A 16805-nucleotide genomic window follows, 5' to 3' on the forward strand; every position below is an offset into this window, starting at 1 on the left:
TTGAGCCCGTTCCACTGGGGCAAGAAGGGCTGGGATTCTATTCCAGGTACTTCCTTGTGGAAAAGAAAACGGGGGATGTGTCCCACCCTAGACCTAAGGGCCCTGAACAAATATCTGATTTGAGAAAAGTTCAGGATGCTTTCCCTGGGCACCCTTCTTCCCATGATTCAGAAAAACGACTGGCTATGCTCCCTGGACTTGAAGGATGCTTATACACTCATCCCTATACTGCCAGCTCATAGGCAGTATCTTTGATTCCGTCTGGGAACACAGCACTTTCAGTATTGTGTGCTGCCCTTTGGGCTCGCCTCTGTGCCCCGGGTGGTCACCAAATGCCTGGCAGGCTTGGGAGTGCATGTGTTCCCTTATCTCGACGATTGGCTGGTGAAGAACACCTCGGAAGCAGGAGCTCTACACTCCATGCAGATGACTCAAATTACTGGAGCTACTCGGGTTTGTTATAAATTACCCAAAGTCCCATCTCCTTCCAGTTCAACAACTAGAATTCATAGGAGATCTGCTGGACTCTCAGACAGCTCGGGCATATCTTCCCGAGACGAGGGCGGACAACCTTCTGTCCCTGGTTTCCTTGGCCAGAGCGTCTCAGCAGATCACAGCTCGGCAGATGTTGAGACTTCTGGGCCATATGGCCTCCAGTTCATGGGACTCCCATGGCCCGTCTTCACATGAGGTCAGCTCAATGGACCTTGGCTTCCTAGTGGTATTAAACTGCTGGGGATCTAGAGGGTGCTGTCCAGTTGTCCACTGTTTTTCACAATTCCCTGCTATGGTGGACAATTCGCTCCAGTTTCCTCAGCCTCAAAAAGTGCTGACTACGGATGCATCTCTCCTAGGGTGGGGAGCTCATGTAGATGGGCTTCACACTCGGGGAGCTTGGTCCCTTCAGGAATCAGATCTTCAGATCAATCTCCTGGAATTGCGAGCAATCTGGAATGCTCTAAAGGCTTTCAGAGATCGGCTGTCCAATCAAATTATCCAAATTCAGACTAGTGTCAGATGCCTTTCTCCATTGGGGGAAGGGCCTTCTGTATGCATATCCTCCCATACCTCTGGTAGGGAAGACTGCTGAAACTCCAGCAAGATCGCGGAACCATGATTCTGATTGCGCCCTTTTGGCCGCGTCAGATTTGGTTCCCTCTTCTGGAGTTGTCCTCCTAAGAACCGGGGAGATTGGCGTGTTTTCCAACCCTCATCACTCAGAACGAGGGGGGCGCTTCTGCATCCCAACCTTCAGTCTCTGGCTCTCACGGCCTGGATGTTGAGGGCATAGATTTCACCTCCTTGAGTCTTTCTGAGGGTGTCTCCTGAGTCTTGCTTGCTTCTAGGAAAGATTCCATGAAAAGGTGTTACTCTTTTAAATGGAGGAGGTTTGCTGTCTGGTTGACAGCAAGGCCCTAGATCCTCGCTGTTGTCCTACACAGACCCTGCTTAAATACCTTCTGCATTTGTCAAAGTCTGGTTTTAAGACCAACTCCGTAAGAGTTCATCTTAGGCTTACCTTCCACACGATACGCACTAATAGCACTATCTCTGGACAGCCTTTAGTTGTTCGATTCATGAGAGGTTTGCTTTTGTCAAAGCCCCCTGTCAAACTTCCTACGGTGTCATGGGATCTCAACGTCGTCCTCACCCAGCTGATGAAAGCTCCTTTTGAGCCATTGGATTCCTGCCATCTGAAGTATTTGACCTGGAAGGTCATTTTCTTGGTGGCTTTTACTTCAGCTCGTAGAGTTTGGTGAGCTTCAAGCCTTGGTAGCCCATGCTCCCTATACTAAATTTCATCATAACAGATTAGTCCTCCGCACTCACCCTAAGTTCTTGCCGAAGGTGGTGTCGGAGTTCCATCTGAACCAGTCAGTTGTCTTGCCAACATTCTTTCCCCATCCTTATACCCGCCCTGCTGAATGTCAGTTGCATACATTGGACTGCAAGAGAGCGTTGGCCTTCTGTGTGGAGCGGACAAGCCCCTTCAGACAGTCCGCCCAAATGTTTGTTTCTTTCGACCCCAACAGAAGGGGAGTGGCTGTCGGGGAAATGCACCATTTCCAATTGGCTAGCAGATTGCATTTCCTTCACTTATGCCCAGGCTGGGCTGACTCTTGAGGGTCATGTCACGGCTCATAATGTTAGAGCCATGGCTGTGTCAGTGGCCCACTTGAAGTCAACCACTGTAGAAGAGATTTGCAAGGCTGCGAAGTGGTCTTCAGTCCACACATTCACGTCTCATTACTGCCTTCAGCAGGATAGCTGACGTGAGAGACGGTTCGGGCAGTCGGTGCTGCAGAATCTGTTCGGGGTTTAGAATCCAACTCCACCCCCCCCCCCCCCCCCCCCAGGCCCATTTTTGTTCTGTTCCAGGCTGCACTCTCAGATGTTTCTTCGTAGGTCAATTTTTGTTGTCCTCGCTATTGCGAGGCCCAATTGACCGTTTGTTGTTTTGAGTGAGCCTGGGGCTAGGGTTTCCCATATGTGAGAACAAGCAGCCTGCTTGTCCTCGGAGAAAGCGAAGTTACTTACCTGTAGCAGGTATTCTCAGAGGACAGCAGGCTGATTGTTCTCACCAACCCGCCTGCCTCCCCTTTTCGAGTTGTTCCTTTCTTTGGTTTTGCTTCATAAGTTGACTGAAGCGGGACTCTCGCGCGACAGGTGGGAAGATGGCTGCGCGTGCGCGGTGCGCGTACCCGCACACTCGAAGGCTTTAGCAACCCTTGTTGCTAGGAAGATTTTCTGGACCTGGGGCTGCCATGGACGTCACCCATATGTTAGAACAATCAGCCTGCTGTCCTCAGAGAATACCTGCTACAGGTAAGTAACTTCACTTTATCAATACAAGGTCTTGCCATTTGGCTTGGCTTTGCCTCCATGTCTTCACAAAGTGTCATGACTAGTGGTAGCTGCAGCATTTTGTAATTCTTGATATACAGTGCACTCCATTTAAGTGCACGTCCGATAAGCACATGCTCTGTTTAACTGCATGCCGTACTTCGGTCCCGTTTTTAGCGCCATCAATTTCTATGGGGACAAACTTCAGTTTAGTGCACTGATAAGTGCAAGATTCGCTCATATGCATGGTTTAAGACCGCTTCTCTGCAGGAAAGACTCCGCATAAGCGCACGCATGGAATATGGAAGCCGATTGGCACGTGACAGAGGGTAGGTAAATTTGAAATCTCGTTGGTTAACTGCTGCAGGTAGAATAAGCGAAAATGTTAGAGTGTACACTGGAGTTGTCGTCGCACAACTGTAAGACTTTTAACACTGGCTGAACGAATGGAAGTTCTTAAAAAAATTAAGTCAAGCATCTATTGCTAAAGAATATGGTGACAATTCCAGTCAAATTTCACATATCTTGAAGCAGAAGCATCAGCTTCTGGAAGACTGGCAAAACAATACAGATCCACACAGGAAACGAAAACGGGCGTGAAAAGCTGAGGAAGTAGAAGATGCTCTTCTTCGGTGGTTTTCTCAAGTCAGGAGCAGACGGTTTCCTGTCAGTGGTCCACTGGTTATGGAGAAAGCTAATCAGCTAGCTGAAAGTCTTGGACTAACTGAATTCAAAGCCACTGTTGGATGGTTAGAAAGAATGAAAGGAGAGGAACAACATAAAATTAAAGAAACAGCATGGTGAAAAACAAGATGCTGATGACTGTGGTGGTGAATTGGGTTGTTTCAGTTCTTCCTACCATCTTAACAAGTTTGCACCTCATGACATTTTCAATGCAGACGAAAACGGTATCTACTGGCTAGCGATTCCTGATGGAACACTTGCATTCAAACAAGATGAAACTACAGAAGTAAAACATCGAAGGACCGACTGACGATCCTCCTTTACTGCAATATGGATGGCAGTGAGAAGTTGGAACCCCTAGTCATTGGGAAGAGCAAACATCCCTGTTGCTTCAAGAATGTTAAGCGACTTCCTGTGTCATACGAGGCCAACGCAAATTCATGGATGACTGGAGAAATTTGGAAGCAGTGGCTAAAGAAGTTGGGCACAAATGCATCAGATTTTGTTGCTTTGTGATGATTGTGCTGCAGCCAGTGATGATGTCAGGCTGTCTAACGTCAAGGTGGTCTTCCTGCCACCAAACACTACCTCTCTGATCCAGCCAATGAATCAGGGCATAATAGCCAATTTCAGACATTATCGTGCTCTTGTGCTTCGTCTGATGAGCGTTATGGATGACCAGACTGGCAAGAATAAACGTGTTGTTGAACTTGCTCATAATCTATCACTGTTGGATTCTCTACATATGCAGAGAGGTGTGGTAGCTTTGATGTTTCTCTTATATATACTATCTGCTACCACATTTGCTTATTTCTGATCTGACGAAGAAGGGCAACCTTCGAAAGCTAATCAAGAAATGTATTATGTCCAATAAAAAAGTTATCTTATTTTCTTTTCCATGTTTTATTTTGTTTGATTTCTATTGATAACCTACATATGCAGAAAGAAGCCTGGAATCATGTTACACAGGCAACCATTTTGAACTGTTACAAGTGGGCAAGCTTTGTTAAGAATGTGGAGAGGGACGAAACAGATGCAGCTGTTTCAAACGCGTCAGATGAACAGGCTATTGACCTCCCAGCCGGTGTTACTGAAGAGGAGTTTCATCACTACGTTGCTGTTGATTACGATCTACAAACAGCTGACGACAGCACTGATGTCGAGATATGTGCCTACTCGCAGGCAACAGCTGATAACAAATGATGAAATAAGCAGCGAGGCACATGCTGACGAAATTCAACAACCTGTCACTTTTGCAAGAGCGCTGGAGAGTCTCAACACCATGCGGGTCTATCTGGAGGCCACTGGATGTTAGTGCTATGACAGTTTTTACCGTCTGGCAGCCGTAGTCTATGGAACTCAGACACAATAGTGTACAGTGGACTAAGATTATTTCAAGTAAGCCTAATGTCAGTTAACGGAGACTGTATAAGCTGTTTGGACAACATTCTTCTGTTTGTACTATTTTTTTTCCCCAAGGCCTGCCTTGCTGTAAGGGTATTATAATGGAGACTGACGAGCCTGCAGTACTCTGGAATTTATGATCTCTGGAATTTTTGGCGACCTCGGGTGGGGGTGGGGGGCCCAGAGCGGCCTTGTCCCGGGCCCGGCTCCGGCAGCCCTGCTGGGTGACGTGAATGACACTCATGTGAAAGTTAATGGCCTGCTGTCCTTGGAGAATACCTGCTACAGGTAAGTATCTTTATTTGATCTTATGCTAAAGGAATCCAGATTTTGGTGTTTTTTTTTTTTTATTTATTTTTTTTTTTTTAAAGCTGTAATTTGCCTTGTTCAGGAACATCAAAAGAACATTACAATCTATGATTTTTGCTCCTGTATGGCTTTTGGAGAATGCATATTAGCTTTAGTATTTCAGGTTGATATTTCAAAGAAGTTCTTACCTGGTTCAGAGTTATCATATTCTATTGAAACTATCCAGGTTTATATATTTTTGTTACATTTTTGTACCCCGCGCTTTCCCACTCATGGCAGGCTCAATGCGGCTTACATGGGGCAATGGAGGGTTAAGTGACTTGCCTAGAGTCACAAGGAGCTGCCTGTGCCTGAAGTGGGAATTGAACTCAGTTCACCAGGACCAAAGTCCACCACCCTAACCACTAGGCCACTCCTCCATGCTCCTTCAAAAGGTGAGAAAATCTTAGTATAAATAGTATAGGAAGAAAAAATGGCTCAAAAAGATGTTTCAGATTTTTATTTCTCTTCTAGAAGATTTTTCACCTTTCAGAGACCATTCTTAGAGCTCTCAAATCATTTGGCTAATTAGGTTAAAATATGGTATGTGTTAGATGACCTCATGTATATTTAGCTTGCTGACTTTCTTTAATTGCTCACTATTTTTTATAGTTCTGAGTCTTTTAAATCATTAATCTTTCTTTCTTTTAGATGAATATTTGTGAGTTTGACCCAGAAAACTGTCAAAGAAAAATACCTCAGGAATATGAAAGGTAAACATTTTTTTGGTAGGAGTCCTATAAATTGTTTAGAAATTGTTCTTCACCAGCCTAGTCCTTGATTTGCTTAGCCATTTGGTTGCTGACTAATGAACTCTGGAGATAGAATTAGTCATATGTATTTTTATAAGTCATTCTGTGTTTCAGCCCCTCTTATGCCAGTTTTTGCTCTGTGTTCCAAAATTGTTTTAGAAATCTAGGGTGAAAATAAGTTTGTTCATATTTTGAAAGTGGAAAAACAGTGATGTTTTGACTATCAGTTCTGAATGTTAGACAAGTGTTTAGGAGAGTCTTAAAGGCAGTGCTGCACTGTTCTTCCATATGTGCTAGATGTGTATGAGCCATTAAGGCTAGTGGAGTTTGGACATATTTTGTGAGTGATGTGGTCATGGAGTAGAATGGAAGACAGGAGCTGTATAAACACTTGCAGGTTTTAGATCAGTGATGAAAAGTTGAAGGAGATCCGCACCTCTTCTCCAAAATCAAGTTGCCTTGAGGAATTGGGGAGGTGGGAAGAGAGAAACGGAATGCTTTTTTAATGTGTGTATATACATGTAGATAATGTATGTATTTCTCAGACAAAGCAGTCTGTTGTATTTTCACAGCTGGTGGTGATAACCAGCGGAGCCCATTGTGGATGATTGCTAGTGAGAGTAAGAACTTTCTAGTAGCATCTCTTGCCCAATGTGCGAGCATAAGTCCCTCAGTCTGTTTGTTTTTCCACAGTGCAAGGAGGACTTGTCTGTGTGTATGCACATTCTGTCTTTTGCAGTTCCATCCCTTGCGGGTATTTTTTTTCTCTCCATTTTCAATAATTTTTCTTCAGTATTTTACTTCCTTTTATTTTTAGTAGTATTTTTTTTCTCTCCATTTTCAATAATTTTTCTTCAGTATTTTACTTCCTTTTATTTTTAGTAGTATTTTTTGTCACTTCATTTCCCTTATTTTTCACAAGTTACTTGGCCTGTTTAGCAAGGTGCACTGACCTCAATTTGAACGTTGCCCCTTTCAGCTTATAATTGAGGAGTTTGGCGTTGATTCTTTTCTTAATGTTGTATAATTATGTCCAGAAGACCCCCATTGGCTTCAAAAGGTGTGCCCAATGTAATCAGGTGACTGGTTACCAACCCGCACTCTGATACATCAGATTCCTTGGGCCTGACCATGAGCCCAACTCCTGTTCCCTGTGTTTAAAAATGCAGTGAAGATATACAAGGCGCAGCAAGTCCAACGGGAGAGAGTGGCTTCTCAAAGGAAGCATCGACCTCAGTGGCTGCTAAGACTTTCAACATCCACGGGGAGTACACAGGCATTGAGAAGGTCTCTATCTCTCTTGACAGCTGCTGAGAGGAGGCACTGGGAGTGGTTAGCATTTGATCTGACACAGAGGGCACGTACGAGTTCGATGTCCTTATCGGCACTGAGCCACTGGGGGTATCAGCTTCTCCGGTACCCAAGAAGCGCTGGCACCGGGAGCAGCACTCCCTCTTCTTTAGAAGATGTGCAAATCTCCAGGCAGCTAGGTCCCCTGCTATCGGTTCGGTTCTGACACTCTCAGGCTGCCGCTGTCCCGCCTTTGCTGATGCCTTCCTTTTGAGCGGTTCTGAGCCATGCTCAGGGAGGAAGTGGCGCAGATGCTGCAGCTGCAATCCGCTCAGCCATTAAGGCTATGTGCACCAGCTGTTGTTCAGTCCCAGAATCTTTTCCTGAGGTTCTATCCATGCTTGTACAGAGATTTTTGACGCTGGCACCTTAATGGGTGTTGACATGGACACACACAGTACCACTCTTGACCTCCGGGGAGGAAGCTTCCCTGGAGTCAGAGTAGTGTTGTATTTCAGCATGCTTTAGGGCATGGACAGGGTTCCACTGAGCCAAGGCAGGTACGTACTTTCTCAGCCCGGTTTGAATGGGACCATTCATCGGACTTGGAAGAAGGATCCTCATTCCTTCTCAGAGAAGTCATCTTATGGCCTCTCCTCCTTGAGGGTCTTTCACTTGTTTTGTCAGAAAGATGTCTTCTGCCATCTAGAGGTGGAGGGAGAGCCCAGGGTGGAACTGTTAACTGTCCTGCACTACTAGCGTCACAGTGCCATTGCACCCTATCCGTAAGGGTGTGCTGACAAGGAACTGGAAATCTCCCCTCTCGGTGCAGGTTACACCTAAGAAGGTGGATACACAGTATCGTATCCAGAAGGCTCTTGGGTTTGAGAGGGCTGAGGGCCCAACTACCTCACCACTCTGGTGGTTTAATTTGCCCTCAAATGAGCTATGAGCTGTAGGACTTGTGCCTCGGCACCCCCAGGTAGAGAGGCTCAAACACTAGGCTCATTTGGGATGAAAGCATTTTAGGTCTCTTCTCATTGCCTGCATTCAGCTTTTCACGAGCCTTTACTTAGTCTTTGGCCTGCAGTACATGCTGTCTTGTGGATTTGCTCCCAGAGGAGCAAACTGCAGAGCTTTTATTCCCGTATCTCTTTAATTCCCTTATCTCTTAATTGTTCTGTCTGTTTGCCTGTCCTATTAAATTGTGAGCTCTTTGAGCAGGGACTGTCTTTTTGTGTATGGTGTACAGCGCTGCGTATGCCTTGTAGCGCTATAGAAGTGATGATTAGTAGTAGCTTTGCCAGTTGGCCAGTAAGCAACTGGAGTGCAGAAAGTATCCTGCCAGAGGTGCATACTACTTTTTTGACATGTCTAAACACTCTGCCGTGATTGTGGGGCTATGCAGACTCTCATGGTTGCAGTTCTCAGACCTGGAAGCAGCAGTTCAGGAGAGGTTGGTGGATGTTCCATGCTGAGGTGCCGATCTGTTTTGGAGACCAGGTAGTAGAAGTTGATTACCTCATTAAGAAATCTGGATACCATCCAAAATCTGTCTCTGCAACCTCTTCCTTACAGGGTTTTTCCAGTGGGCCTAGTCGGCGGCCCTACTATTCTCATAGGTTTCCACTGCCTTCTCACTGTGCCCTGACCTACTGTTCCCAGCCATGCTAGTCCTTCCCTCAAAAGCCCCAGCTTGCTCCCCAGTCAAAAGCAAGGGATGAGCTTTTGACTGGCTCCTGAAGAGCATAGAGGCGCTCAGAGTAACCATCCTGGATGACTTACCAGTAGGGGGAGGCTGAATTTTTACCTTCACAGGTGGCCCCTTGTAACCTCCGACTAGTGGGTTCTTCAAATTGCCTCTTAGTTACACCCTGCAGACCACCAATTTGCCCATTGAGAGCATCATTCATCATCTCTCGGCACAAGCGGGTACTTGCAGATGAAATATCTGAACTTTTACAGGCCAATATGATCAAAACCATAACACCAGGAGAAGGGAAGGGATTCTTTTCCAGGTACTTCCTTGTGCCCAACAAAAGGGGGTGGGGGAGGAATTTTGTCCCATCCTAGACCTAAGGTCCTTGACCAACTTCCTGGCCAAAATTAAAAGTTCAGGATTTCCCTGGGCACCTTCTCCTTATGATTCAGGAAAATGATTAGCTATGCTCTCTGGACTTAAATGGTACCTATACCTATGTTGATATTTCCCAGTCATAAAAAGTATCATAAAAAGAATAGGGACACACTATTACCAGTATCATGTACTACCATTTAGTCTCATGTCAGCTCCCAGGGTATTCACCAAATGTCTAGCGGTAGAGGCAGCATATCTATACAGACTGGGAGTGTACATGTTTCCTTGTCTAGATGATTGGCTGGTCAAGAGCACATCACTGGAGGGGGGCACTAGTTAATGTGCCTAACGTATTTGGATGTTGGAGTTACTAGGGTTCATCCTAAACTACTGCAGATCCCACCTTCTCCCAGTTCAGTGATTGGAGTACATAGGAGCCCTGCTCGATACATTGCAGGCTTGGGCTTTTTTTTTCCACAAGTGAGAACAGAGACCTTGACAAACACTTGCCTCGCAGGTCCAAAGCAAATCTGCCTGGCAAGTTTTATTTATTTATTTATTTTTTACTAATTCTGTTGTATCCAAAGTCTTACCCTTAAACACTACTATGCTGCATATATCTAGTTTTGTTGTAGATTTGATTGTTTCTAAAAGTCACTATTCAGTTCAGAATTGGCTTTGTCAAATATTGGCCTTAACAGTGAGTCATAGTGAACTTGAGGTACTTTTAATATATTTAACTTTTTTTTTTAAACAGTGCTAAGATGAAAAGTTGTTTTGATGAACAATATACAGAGATGATTATAGATGACATTTGCTCAGAAAGTTCAGCAGCAGGACCAAGAAAAAGTGCGTGTGAATCTGCCTTAATTATGGTATGTGTACACATTTTTATACAATTATAAATTTTGAACTCTAGCCTTAATATATTACTGCTCAGACCAGGAGACAGTTTTCAACATTGTGCAAATATCCCTCTACCTTGAAGTAGATTAGGGTTATATGTTCTTTTAGGCTTCCACTTATTCAGACGCAGCAAGACCTGGACAACTGCAACAATCATATTAGGGCTGCTTGATCACTTTTTGATTATATAGTAACATAAAGACCTGCATAGTTCATCCAGTCTGCCCAGCAGTCAAATTCATTATCAATTCAATATTTAAATGGGAAGGGAATGGGACTTGATATATTACGTTTCTGTAGTTACAATCAAAGCGGTTTACAAACTATATACAGGTACTTATTTTGTACCTGGGGCAGTGGAGGGTTAAATGACTTGCCCAGAGTCACAAGGAGCTGCAGTGTGAATTGAACCCAGTTCTCCTGGATCAGATTCAACAATGAACGTGATATTTACTTGATCATGGTCGGTCTTTGTTATTTCTGGGACATAGACCATAGAAGTCTGCCCAGCACTGTCCTCACATTCCAAACCACTGGAGTTTGTCAAAGCTGTCTCCAGCCCACCCTAAACTGGATCGCCATATGCAGGACTCGGACCGTACAAGCCAGCCCAGCACCAGCCATAGTTAATGCAGCCAGAGTTGCCATCTAAGCATCAGTTGATTTGCAAGCACGTATGCAACCCTTTTAAGGATTGTTTTGTTTAATATCAATTATTTTCTAATTAGAGATCCTCTGTGTTCATCCTATGCCTTTTTGAATTCTGCCACAGGTTCTCTCTCCCCCCCCCCCCCCCCCCATGTCCCTCAGGAGGTCAATTCCAGCCATCCTCTACCCTCTCCATGAAAAAATATTTTCTGACATTACTCCTAAGCCTACCACCCTACAGCTTCAATTCATGTCCTCTAGTTTTACCATTCTCCCTTTTCTGTAAAATATTTCTTTCTATATTAATACCTTTCAAGTATTAAACGTCTGTTTCCATATCATCAAGCTGATCAATCCATAGACTGGTGGGTTGTGTCCATCTACCAGCAGGTGGAGATAGAGAGCAAACTTTTGCCTCCCTATATGTGGTCATGTGCTGCCGGAAACTCCCCAGTATGTTCTCTATCTCAGCAGGTGGTGGTCACACACAGCAGCAGCTCTGGCTAGGCCTCCAAGCCTAATTTTTAGGTTTTGTTGAGTGCCTGGGGTTGAGGGCTCTTTTGAGCAAGTGCAAACCTGGTGGTGCCAGGTCCCTCCTTTTCTCCCCCCTCCCGCTGGCTCCGTTAAAAAAAAAAAAAAAAAATTTTGAACGGCCTTAAAGGCGTTTATTTCGACGTTTATTTAAGCGTCTATTGCAGCTACTCACTGAGACACCAGGTCGTTACAACTCGGAGCGGACAGCAGGTAATTTTACCTTTTTATAGCGGGCGGGGGTTCCCCGATTCTTCTCCTCGTGGCACATGGCGTCGGAGGGCGAGGGCGCAAAGGGTCGCTCCCCGGGTCGCTCGAGCGCTTCTAGAGGGGATGCGGGGGTCTTCAAGCCGGATTCGCCCTTGGTGGGTGACAGTTTCGCGACCGATGCATGTCCCGGTCCTTCCTCCGGTGTGGCGGTTTTTCCCGCCATAAACGCCCATCCCCCGCTCCTCGCCTCCGCCATCTTGGCCGGCCACGCGGCTCGGACGGCTTCTTCTTGGGCCGCCCTTGAGGTTGGAGACATTAATGCCATGAACGCTCTTAATTTGGGCGACGGCACAGAAGCGGCTAAAGTTAAGAGCCGTTCTTCCCGCGCGGCTCCTTCGCGGAGTTTCGCGCCGGACGCCATTTTGGATGCGCAGCATGTCTCTCCCCCGCTGTTGCGAGCGCCGGTTGAGAGCGCGCCTAGGGCTGTTGCCCAGGCTGCGGAGGTGCACAGTCTGGGGGGTTTCTCCCCCAAGTTTGTTTTGCTGCTGCATCGGGCCTTCCTCATGCACAACGCTGCCCCCGCTCCCTCCTCTGGTAAAGAGGTTGAGGTTCCCAGAGGTAAACGCCCTCGGGTTGATTCCCAGGCCTTGGAGGAATTTGTCTCCTCCGATGTAGATGAGGGCAGCGTGTCTGAGGTCTCCCAACGGTCCTTTGCGGATTCCTTGGAGGAGACGGATCCCCGCTCGGATGGAGCGGATGACCCCTCTGCAGCGCGGCTTTTTCGCCCGGAGGATTTGCCCAACCTGTTGTTACAGGCCATGGACACTTTGAAGATATCCTCTCCGGAGGACGTCTCTCCCTCAGCCCCTGTTGGCTCTGCCATTATGCTGAGGACTAAGCGCCCGCCTAGAACCTTCCACGTGCATGATGCCATGCACACCTTAATTTCGGCTCAATGGGATGTCCCAGAAGCGAGCCTTAAAGTGGCTAGGGCTATGTCCCGCCTCTATCCTTTGGCTGTGAGTGAACGTGAGGCCTATCTGTGGCCTACCGTGGATTCTTTAATCACTGCGGTGACTAAGAAAACGGCATTGCCGGTGGAAGGTGGCACGGCCCTAAAGGACGCCCAAGACAGGAGATTGGAGGCGGCCTTAAGGTCGTCCTTTGAGGCGGCTGCTTTAAGTTTGCAGGCCTCAGTTTGCGGCTCCTATGTGGCCAGGGCGTGCCTGACTATGGTGCAGCGGGCTTCCCCCTCGGATCATTTCTTGAGGAATGATTGGCCAGCCCTGGAATCGGGCTTAGCCTATTTGGCAGACTTGCTGTATGATGTCTTGAGAGCCTCAGCTAAAGGCATGGCTCAGACTGTCTCTGCGCGGCGGTGGCTTTGGCTGAAACATTGGTCTGCTGACCACGCCTCAAAATCCCGCCTGGCTAGATTGCCTTTTAAAGGCAAGCTGCTCTTTGGGGTCGAGCTGGACAAAATCGTGACTGATCTCGGCACGTCTAAGGGCAAGAAGTTACCGGAGGTCAGGGCTCGGGCTAGTGCGCGTCCCGGTACCTCCAGAGGACGGTTTCAGGAAGCCCGTCGGTACCGCCCGGGCAGGTCGGGTGCTTCTGCCCCCTCTTCCTTTAAGAGGAATTTCTCCCCCAAGCAGCATTCCTTTCGCAGAGACCGCCGTCCCGGAGGTGCTCCCTCCGGTCCTCCCCCAGGGTCTCGTACCCAATGACGGGGTATTGGTCCACGCCCCAGTGCAGATTGGAGGACGGCTGTCCTCGTTTCTGGGCGAGTGGACCACAATAACTTCAGACGCTTGGGTGCTGGAAGTCATCAGAGACGGCTACAAGCTAGAGTTCTGCCGACCCTTAAGAGACGGGTTTGTACTCTCTCCCTGCAAGTCTCCGGTCAAAGCTGTGGCAGTGCAGCAGACTTTGGACAATCTGATCCGCCTGGGTGCGGTCGTTCCGGTGCCAGAAAGTCAGCTTGGCAAGGGGCGTTACTCCATTTACTTTGTGGTACCAAAGAAAGGAGGTTCTGTCCGGCCTATCCTCGACCTCAAAGGGGTCAATCGGGCCTTGAAAGTGCGGCACTTTCGCATGGAGACTCTCCGCTCTGTTATAGCGGCAGTGAAGGCAGGGGAGTACCTGGCATCCTTGGACATCAAGGAAGCGTACCTGCATATTCCCATCTGGCCTCCTCATCAACGCTTTCTGCGTTTTGCAGTCCTGGGCCGACACTTCCAGTTCAGAGCCCTCCCGTTCGGGTTGGCTACTGCTCCGCGGACCTTTTCCAAGGTAATGGTGGTCATAGCGGCCTTCCTGCGAAAGGAAGGAGTACAAGTCCATCCTTATCTGGACGACTGGTTGATCCGAGCCCCCTCTTATGCAGAGTGCGGCAAAGCTGTGGACCGGGTAGTTGCTCTTTTGAGCTCCCTGGGATGGATCATCAACTGGGAGAAGAGCCAGCTGCGCCCGACTCAGTCCCTGGAGTATCTGGGAGTTCGATTCGACACCCAAGTGGGCAGAGTGTTCCTGCCAGACAATCGGATTGTCAAGCTTCAGGCTCAGGTGGACCAGTTCCTAGTAGCCTCTCCTCTTCGGGCTTGGGACTATGTGCAGCTGTTGGGCTCTATGACGGCCACGATGGAAGTAGTGCCCTGGGCCAGGGCTCATATGAGACCACTACAACACTCTCTGCTGCAGCGCTGGACTCCGATGTCGGAGGATTATGCGGTGCGTCTTCCCTTGGATCCAGCAGTGCGCAAGGCGCTGAGCTGGTGGATGCAGACAGACAAGTTGTCTGCGGGAATGCCTCTGGTGTCCCCAGAGTGGATTGTCGTCACGACGGACGCCTCGTTATCGGGCTGGGGAGCCCACTGCTTGGGAAGGACAGCGCAGGGGCTCTGGTCTCCTGCAGAGGCAAAGTGGTCTATCAACCTCCTGGAACTCAGAGCCATTCGGTTGGCGCTTTTGGAGTTCATCCCGGTACTGGTGTTGAAGCCTGTACGGGTCCTGTCGGACAATGCCACGGCTGTGGCCTATGTCAACCGCCAGGGAGGTACCAAGAGCGCCCCTCTAGCCAAGGAAGCTATGAGTCTATGCCAGTGGGCGGAAGCGAACCTGGAACAGCTGTCAGCGGCCCACATTGCCGGAGTCATGAATGTCAAGGCGGACTTTCTCAGTCGCCATACCTTGGAGCCCGGAGAGTGGCAGCTATCTGCTCAGGCGTTCTTGGACATCACGAAGCGCTGGGGCCAGCCGAGCCTAGATCTGATGGCGTCATCGGCCAATTGCCAAGTGCCGCGCTTCAGCAGAGGACGGGACCCTCGATCCCTGGGAGTAGATGCTCTTCTCCAACAATGGCCGACACAAGAGCTTCTCTATGTGTTCCCGCCCTGGCCCATGTTGGGCAGGGTACTAGACCGGGTGGCAAAGCATCCCGGCAGGATAATCCTGGTGGGTCCGGATTGGCCCAGGCGTCCCTGGTATGCGGACTTGATCAGGCTCTCAGTCGACGATCCTCTGCGGTTGCCAGTGGAGCAGGGCCTGTTACATCAGGGTCCCGTGGTGATGGAGGATCCCTCCCCCTTTGGTCTTACGGCCTGGCTATTGAGCGGCAGCGTCTGAGGAAGAAGGGCTTCTCAGACAAGGTCATCGCCACTATGCTGAGAGCGAGGAAACGCTCTACTGCTTACGCCAGGGTTTGGCGTATCTTTGCAGCGTGGTGTGAAGCAGGCTCTCTTTCTCCTTTCACTGCTCCAATTTCTTCAGTGTTGGCGTTCCTGCAAGAAGGTCTGGACAAAGGCCTGTCGCTCAGTTCCCTTAAGGTCCAGGTAGCGGCTCTGGCTTGCTTCAGGGGCCGCCTGAAGGGTGCTTCCCTGGCTTCGCAGCCAGATGTGGTGCGCTTTCTCAAGGGGGTTAATCACCTGCGCCCTCCTCTGCACTCAGTGGTGCCTGCGTGGAATCTCAACCTGGTGCTAAGAGCATTGCAGAAGCCGCCGTTTGAACCCTTGTCAAGGGCATCTCTGAAAGACCTGACGTTGAAAGCAGTCTTTTTGGTGGCTATCACTTCAGCCAGAAGAGTTTCCGAGCTCCAGGCGCTCTCATGTCGAGAGCCTTTTCTACAGTTCACTGAGGCAGGAGTGACTATTCGCACAGTGCCTTTCTTCCTGCCCAAGATTGTTTCTCGCTTCCATGTGAATCAGCAGCTATGTCTCCCTTCCTTTCGTAGGGAGGACTACCCAGAGGAGTACTCTGCTCTTAAATATCTGGATGTGAGACGAGTCATCATCAGATACTTGGAAGTGACCAATGATTTCCGGAAATCGGATCATCTGTTTGTCCTGTTTGCAGGTCCTCGTAAGGGTCTGCAGGCTGCTAAGCCTACAGTGGCAAGATGGGTCAAGGAAGCCATTGCAGCGGCTTATGTGGCCGCAGGGAAGGTGCCGCCTATCCAGCTGAAGGCTCACTCCACGAGAGCTCAGGCGACCTCGATGGCAGAGGCCGGATCCGTCTCCTTGGAAGAGATATGCAAGGCGGCAACTTGGGCTTCGGCTCATACATTCTCCAAGCATTACCGTTTGACTGTGGCTGCATGGGCGGAGGCCCGGTTTGGAGCTTCAGTGTTGAGGTCAGGGATTTCTATGTCCCGCCCTGGGTGAGTACTGCTTCGGTACATCCCACCAGTCTATGGATTGATCAGCTTGATGATATGGAAGGTAAAATTATGTATAATCATACCTGATAATTTTCTTTCCATTAATCATAGCTGATCAATCCATAGCCCCTCCCAGATATCTGTACTGTTTTTATTCTGGTTGCATTTCAGGTTCAAGTTTAGTCTTCAGTTACTTCAGAAAGACTTCGTGTTCAAGTTTTTTCACTTGGATTCTTCAAGAGTTAAGACGAGTTTGTGTTACAGTGAGCTGCTGCATTCCTCTCCCCTCCGTTTTACGGGGCTGGATTGAGACTTAAAATTCTGCCGGCACTCCCTCCCGCTTCGTGCGGCTGTAGGGCAGCTTTGTACCCCTCCCGCTTCGGCGGTGTTAGGGTCAGTCAGCTCCTCCCGCGGTTGCGGTTGCAGGATAAGCCAGATCCCCCCGCATCGGCGGGCG

At 48.5% G+C, this 16805-nt stretch overlaps 1 protein-coding gene across 1 annotated transcript in view; it reads left to right on the forward strand.

Annotated features, from left to right (window-relative positions):
* Positions 1-16805, forward strand: part of RNF17 (ring finger protein 17) — a 785154-nt gene that overhangs the window by 109593 nt on the left and 658756 nt on the right. The window contains 2 exon segments of the mRNA XM_030200280.1: positions 5932-5993; positions 10157-10274. Coding sequence (XP_030056140.1) covers positions 5932-5993; positions 10157-10274 — 180 coding nt within the window.

The sequence above is a fragment of the Microcaecilia unicolor genome, chromosome 4, assembly GCF_901765095.1.
Source record: "Microcaecilia unicolor chromosome 4, aMicUni1.1, whole genome shotgun sequence".
In the NCBI taxonomy this organism is placed as follows: domain Eukaryota; kingdom Metazoa; phylum Chordata; class Amphibia; order Gymnophiona; family Siphonopidae; genus Microcaecilia; species Microcaecilia unicolor.